General features: G+C 38.9%; 1 protein-coding gene across 1 annotated transcript in view; it reads left to right on the top strand.

The window, feature by feature from the left end:
• INADL (InaD-like (Drosophila)) overlaps positions 1-7,796 on the top strand; it is a 472,039-nt gene that overhangs the window by 146,319 nt on the left and 317,924 nt on the right. The window contains exon 20 of the mRNA XM_011941560.1: positions 1,114-1,509. Within this exon, the coding sequence (XP_011796950.1) occupies positions 1,114-1,509 (396 nt within the window). The remainder of the gene's footprint in view (positions 1-1,113; positions 1,510-7,796) is intronic.

Below are 7,796 nucleotides of genomic sequence, written 5' to 3'. Positions count from 1 at the left end.
ACTGTAACATCAGTCTCCTTGGCTCAAGCAGTTCTTTGCCTCAGCCTCTCAAGTAGCTGGCACCACAGGTGCCAAAAAAAAAATTTTTTTTTTTTTAGAGACAGGGTCTCACTATGTTGCCCAGCTTGGTCTTGAACTGTTATACTCGAGGGATCCTCCTGCCTTGGCCTCCCAAAGTGCTGGGATTACAGGCATGAGCCACCATGCCCAACCCTACTGTGTTAATTTAAGAGCTTCCCTACTATGATGTTTAGCTGCAAGGAGAAGGTGATAGAAAAGAATAGATTTATTCCAGGAATTTACACTTGGTAGTAATGAATAGGACTTAAAATAGGAAAGATCTTCGATCTCTTAAAAAGAACTGGACCTCATTATACCCAGCACCCAGAGGTTCCCCAGAGATAGGTCATGGTCTGAGCAAATCTATATATCAGGTTTTAGCCAGGAACCCACACAGTTTCTGCACATTTAGTTTCAGTTGTATGCAGTAGCTCTTCTGATTAGTGAAATATAAATTAATTTTAAAATACTGTATTCATTCCTTCATATTATATATTTTCAACACAGATGAAAAATAAGATTTGTTAATTTTTAATATTATAAAAGAGTCATACTCAAATGGAGACATATTCCCCATATCTTTAGTTTATAGAGAATGTTTTCTGAACATTCACATAGTTATCATTTCTTTTGGGTTATTTAAGCTTGAAAATCCTGACCTTTTAAGTCTTTTCTTTCTTACATAATAGTTTGAAGTGTATGTGTGCTTATGTACTACTTTTTATGGGTTAAATATTTAGTGTAAGAGTTTAACAAAATTCCTATTTCTAGTGGAGAATTGTCAGGTGGTTAATGTATAATGAACGTTTTAGCAAAGTCATTCACCTTGCCAAGGGCAAATTTCTGCCTCATAATTTACTGTTTGTCCCTCTTCCGGGTTGAGGATTGTGGAGGTGAGCTTGTGTTTCTCCATGTTTGCTGTGGAGAGCTGTGCATGTTAGCTGTGCCTTGGCATATGCAGTCACGCCAGCGTTTGAAAATTTTCCAGTTTATCTGTGTAGTGCAGCTTCAGGACAGGTGTAACTTCACATTTTTTGCATCTTTTATTTATAGGGATTTAGAGATGAACCATATTTTAAAGAAGAACTTGTGGATGAACCATTTCTAGATCTGGGAAAGTCTTTCCATTCCCAACAAAAAGAGATAGAGCAAAGCAAGGAGACCTGGGAGATGCATGAATTTCTGACTCCTAGATTACAGGAAATGGATGAAGAAAGAGAAATGCTTGTTGATGAAGAATATGAGTTATATCAAGATCCCTCTCAGTCCATGGAGTTGTATCCCTTGTCGCACATTCAAGAGGCCACTCCTGTGCCCTCCATGAAGGAACTTCACTTTGGTACACAGTGGTTGCATGATAATGAACCATCCGAATCTCAAGAGGCAAGATCCGGGAGGAGTATCTATTCCCAGGAGGCACAGCCGTATGGCTATTGCCCTGAAAATATGGTAAGAGATTAGAACAGATATTCCATACCTCCCCTTCTGCTGTCCTCACCTGTCCGTGTCTCTGTCTAACTCATGTCACTTCAATTTTGTCTGATTTTAAATGGGCCTTTCCATAGGTCATCAGTGTTTACAAAGTGTGTCATCCAGTGTCTAGCTGTAAGTGTAAGCTCGTCTTTTCTGTATTTCACATCTTCTCGTGGGGGTCAATAAGCTGCAGTTGCCTTGCTGTTGTTGTAGGGTTTTTTTGCTTTGCTTTTTTAGTGATGTTTTTTCAATTTCTCTTTTCAGAGGAGAGTTCTTTTAACATTTGTAATTAAAAAAAAAAATTCCCTAAGGAAACACAGCTGTTTATTTTTCACATAGTTTATTTATCAGGCAAAATCAAGGCCAATTTAGTACATACATATTGTTGTTTATATCTTGGTCACCCACTTTGTTCTCTGTGTTATGTATGATGCTAAAGCACTCAACTCTAGAAAATTATCTTTACACTTGAGATACTATTTATTTACAACTTGGTGGGAAAGCATTGTAATATATATATATAATTTTCTTTCTTTTTTTTTTTTTTGAGACAGCGCCCCTCTCTCTCTCTCTCTGTCATCCAGGCTGCAATGCAGTGGCACATTCATGGCTCACTGCAGCCTCACCTCCTAGGCTCCATGAATCCTCTTACCTCGGCTTCCTGAGCTGCTGGGACCACAGGCATGCACCACCATGCCTGGCTAGTGTTTTTTTTCTTTCTTTCTTTTTTTTGTAGAGATGGAGTTTTGCCATGTTGCCCAGGCTGGTCTCGAACTCCTGGGGCCAAGCATCTCCCATCTCCCATCTCGGCCTCCCAAAGTTCTGGGATTACAGGCAGGAACCATTGTGCCCAGTGAAAAGCATTGTATTTTAATAGATTTGTCTTTGCTATTATATCACCAATAAACTTTATTTTTAATAAAATTATAGTCAGGCGGTCACTAATTGGAATCCTTCATTGAGGACTTTAAAATATATATATATTTTTAAATTTCCTGCCCCAAATTAACTTTTAGGCAAATGGAAACAGACTTACTTATGGGGACGTTTTTAAAAAGACAGCTTAGTAATATGTTCAGATGCAACGTGGTGCTCTCCTCTCTGAGGTCGGCACATTTCCTGTTGTGATGTGCAAAGTGTGGCTTCATGTGTTCTCTCAGTGGGCAGATAGAGGGTGTTTCTGCCCTTGCCTCCCTTAGACATTTCCTCACTTTGCCCCTCATGCAAATGCTGGTGGCTTCCTCTCTTGGACAAGGTGCTGTGTTGGTTGTATTTTTGTGACCCTGGAGGATTCATTATTATAGAGGACCCTGGGCAGTGTACCAGAGAACAGATGTTTTTGGAATATGTGGAAGATGCCTGGTTGCCTCTGGAAAGAGGTCACATGGAATCTGGTGTGCTCCATTGACGTTGGTACTTTCTATATTTGCCAGTGCCTCTCATATCTGTCAGTGCTTAATGCCAAACAGCATACATATTCAGTTATATGAAGCAAATTGGAAAGATTACTGAATATTCATAAAAATTCCCCTGTTCTGTTTTCTTCTATTAAAAGATAATTTTCTATGTACCCAAATAAAAGGCAACCTGAAATACCAGTTCATATATAAACTTTGAAGGCTGTAGATGAAATGGTCAAATGTATACTTATAATATTTACTTTATAAGTTTAGTTAAACATTCAGTTTGAAAACCTGTAAGATGTTAAATTTTTTTTGCCTATTCTCATATTTAATTATATAATTTTATTCAAATTCCTCAGTGCATATTTAATGTCAGTATCTACATTATCACTAGAATCACTTTTTGATCATTTAACACAGCTTTCCAAATATATCATCTTCATTTCTAACTAGGTTGTTTGAGATACAGCAGTTTTTGAATCTGTACTGTCACTCAAAATTTTATTCTTATCTCAAGTGTCATTTGCATAACATTAAGTTAAAAAAAATCCCTCTCATAAGTTTATATTGATGTTCTTCACAATATAACTGTTACTGGAAAGAGGTCCCCATCCAGATGCCAAGAGAGGGTTCCTAGACCTCGCACAAGAAAATATTTGAGCAAATCCATAGAGTAAAGTGAAAGCAAGTTTATTAGAAAAGTAAAGGAATAGAAGAATGGCTACTCCACAGATAGAGCAGCCCTGAGTGCTACTGGTTGCCCACTTTTATAGTTATTTTTTGGTTATATGCTAAATAAGGAGTGGATTATTCATGCCTCCCTTTTTAGACCATATCGGGTAACTTCCTGATGTTGCCATTGCATTTGTAAACTGTCATGGCGCTGGTGGGAGTGTAGCAGTGAGGATGACCAGAGGTCACTCTTGTCACCATCTTGGTTTTGGTGGATTTTGACCAGCTTCTTTACTGTAACCTGTTTTATCAGCAAGGTCTTTATGACCTGTATCTTGTGCCAACATCCTGTCTCATCCTGTGACTTAGAATGCCTTAACCATCTGGGAATGCAGCCCAGTAGGTCTCAGCCTCATTTTACCCAGTGCTGTTCAAGATGGAGTTGCTCTGGTTCAGGCGTTTCTGACATAACCACTTACTCTATTATCTGTTAAAGTGTTCTTTAAGAGGCTTGTTTTAAACAACAGTCAGTGCTTACAATTCGAAGAATGACTAGCCTGATTACTAAATCTATGTTAAATTTTCTAACTTGCCTCTTTTTATTTCTCATTACTGATTCAGCAATAGCCATTCTCTTCCATAAAAAGTAAATTTTCTGTTTATGGAAATAAAAGGCAACCTGAAATATCAGTTTATTTTAATGTATACACTTTTAAGGCTATAGATGAAACAGTCTAATGTATATTTATAATATTTGCTCTGGTAGTTTACTTAACATTCATATTTTAAAACCTATTAAAATGTTATTTTATTATTTTTTTTTTTTTTTGCCAATTCTCATGTAGGCTGTAAAGGTAACCTCTATAGGCTCCCAAACCAGCATTGAATAAGACTATTTCAGCCCTAATGTTTCTTGCCTAAACAGTATTTTATTTTCTTTAAATAATTATATGTGCTTTCTTAGGGTATTGGCTTTTTCTCCCTTCCACAGTGATAACACTTATACCCACTGATCAGGATGGGCTTGAATCTTTATTTGCCCCCTTTAATTGCTAATGGACTCTTGTGATAATTTATCTAATAATATTATCTAATATTATAAACTCTGAGAAGATTTTAAAAACGCATTCAAATCTTACAAATAGAGAATTCCCAGTACTCTTCTAGAGGGTGCCCTCCCAAACGATGAAGGAACATTATTATTTCTGTCTTGGTTGTAATATTCATTTGGGGCTATAGATGTCAGCTGTATTTGTGGAGGGCAACTGGTACCTAACTACTTCAAACTTTATCTTTCTCTTCCACCCTCATACTTCATTTTAGCTGAAGAGTAAAAACACTAAAAGTTTGTAGATCTGTTTTTTGTTTTTGTTTTTTTTTACTTATAGTAAAATACATGCAACACACAATTTACCATTTTAATCATTTTTAGGTGTATAGTTCAGTGGCATTAAGTACATGTACATTTTTGTGTAAACGTGGCCACCATGTCACTACAGATCTTATCATCCCACACTGAAACTCTACTCATTAAACAATAATTGATCTTTCTTCTCTCTCCCTATCCCCTGCCAACCAACCACTGTTTTATGTTCTGTCTCTAAGAATTTGACTATACTAAAGTAACTGAAAAAAGTGGAATGGTACAATAGTTTTCTTTTGTGTCTGGCTCTTTCACTTTGTGTAATGTCTTTAAGATTCATCCATGTTGTAGAATATGTCAGAATTTCCTCCCTTTTTAAAGTTGAATATGTCGGGCATGGTGGCTCATGCCTGTAATCCCAGCACTTTGGGAGGCCAAGGTAGGTAGATCACTTGAGGTCATGAATTTGAAACCAGCCTGGCCAACATGGCGAAACCCCATCTCTACTAAAAATAGAAAAATTAGCCAGGGATGATGGCATACGCCTGTGGTTCCAGCTACTCGGGAGGCTGAGCCAGGAGAATCGTTTCAACCTGGGAGGTAGGGGTTGTAGTGAACCGAGATTGCACCACTGGGCTCCAGCCTGGGCAACAGAGAGAGACTCTGTCTCAAAAAAAAAAAAAAAGTTGAATAAAATATTTCCTTATAGGCATATGTCTCGGAGAAAAAACTTTTCCTCTACCCTCTATGTTGTGCCTGGGAGAGTGCAAATTAAACTGACAGAAAGAATTAACGGGAGAATAAAGGTTTATTTATATGCATATGAATGCAACAAAAGAAGCAGCAAGCTCACTAAGTGATTAAAGTTAGAGCTTACACACGTAACTTATGGGGAAAGGGAGGATGGAGAAAAAGCTTCTATGAGAAAAGCAAGTAGGTTTGTTTGGGAAAGACAAATGGGTTTTTATGGGAGATAACATTTTTGATTATGTTGATAATTTTGTTATGTTGATAATTTTTTAAATGCAGGTGCCACTGATCCTTCTTTTTGCTTGTTGCCATTCCTCAAGAGGGCATTTATGTAGTAGGCTTACTCTCAGTCTTCCTGGGGGTCGACCCACCTCAAGAGGCAATGTTTGATAGCCTCATTTCCTAGAACTTGCTGCTTAGTCACATAAGGGAAGCTCTGAGAGGGCTTTTTTTCTGCATCTGTTAAATCTAAAATATCTTCAGTTTATAATAATCCTCATACTGAAGCCGGATGGTTCCCTGACCTATTTGACACCTTGTGACAGAGGTGCCCCGTTTACTCAGCCCACCGCTCTCCTCGAGGGAGGGAGTGTGTGAGCAAACAAGGTGAGAACTGGAGTACACGCATGCCGGAACCAGCTGACTGCTTTGGTGCGGGCAAGGGTAAACTCCACTCAGACCTGCAGCGTTCACCCCTCGTGGCAGGGGAGCGCTCAGGTGAGCGGGTGCAGGAGCCAGGGAAGCGCTTTTGGGCACTGGCAGGAGCAAATTCTATGCAGGCCCAGTGGCAGCATCTAGGGGAGGTGCCTGTGACCTCCAGAGCCCCAAAGGGCGTGTTACAGTGCTCTTTTAGCTCTGCCATCTGCAGATGGCTTAAGTGTTAACAGTTCAGTTGGCCCTTGGCCTTTTCACATGAGGCAACTGCCCTCTCCCAGTGAGGGCAAAGGGCCAGTGTGACAGCCTTTTGTATCACACTTGTGGCTCCTGAGTTCTTTCTGGTATCCAGGAAAAGTGAGGCTGCATGAACGAATTGAAGGATGGTAAATGTGGGGCTTTTATTGCCAGTAACGTGGCTCTCAGTGGGAAGGGGAGCTGCAAAGGAGATGGAGAGGTGGGTAGGTAATCTTCCCCAGAAGTCCAGCCATCTCTGGCTGGATTCTTCTCCAAAGTTACACTGTCAAACTGTCCCTCTAAAGTCAAGCCGCTTCTCTCTGATGTCTATTAGCTGTAGTCCCTGACATCCAGCTGCTTCTCCTCTCTGCCAGCTGAATCTAGGGTCTTTATAGGCACAGGATGGGATGGGGTGAGGGCATGGGTGGTTTAGGAAAAGGTAACATTTGAGCAGGAAAACAGGGATAGAAGTTCTCACTTTGGACCATGGTTTTAGGCTTGAGAGTGGGGTTTTGTCGGGGACCTGCCCTTAAATTTCTCTGCCTCCCGTCACTATCAATACCAACTCTGAGGTTCCTATAGGTCCCCACCATATATACCATATTTTGTTTTTCCATTCATCTGTTGATGGATATTTAGGTTGTTTCTACCTTTGGCCATTGCAAATAATGCTGTTATGAACACTGGTATATAAATATCTGTTGAAATCCCTGCTTTCAGTTCTTTTTAGTATATACTCAGCAGTGGAATTGGTGAATCATATGCTAATGCTATATTTAATTTTTGGGGAGCTATACTGTTTTCTACAGCAAGCAGCTGCTCCAGTTTATATTTCCATTAGCAAAGCACGAGGTTTCAAATTTCTCCACAGTCTCTCCAACACTTGTTTGCTGGATTTTTGTTTGTTTCTTAGGAGTATAAAGTGCTATTTTATATTTTGTTTTGCATTACCCTAACAATTAGTGATATTGAGCATCCTTTCATGTGCTTATTTGGCCATCTTTATGTATTTCTTTGGAGAAATGTCTGTTCAAGTCCTTTGTCCATTTTTTAAAGATTTGTTGTTTTTTTTTGTTTTTGTTTTTTGCCTGAGGGTTATTTACCTAAGAATAATTCTATGTTCTTATTTTCTTCTCTTTTTAGAAAAAAAAGATCTTCTCTATTAAAAACAAAACAAAAACAAA

This window comes from Colobus angolensis, unplaced genomic scaffold (genome assembly GCF_000951035.1).
Source record: "Colobus angolensis palliatus isolate OR3802 unplaced genomic scaffold, Cang.pa_1.0 Scaffold102, whole genome shotgun sequence".
In the NCBI taxonomy this organism is placed as follows: Eukaryota; Metazoa; Chordata; class Mammalia; order Primates; family Cercopithecidae; genus Colobus; species Colobus angolensis.
This window is presented reverse-complemented; position numbering and strand designations above follow the sequence as displayed.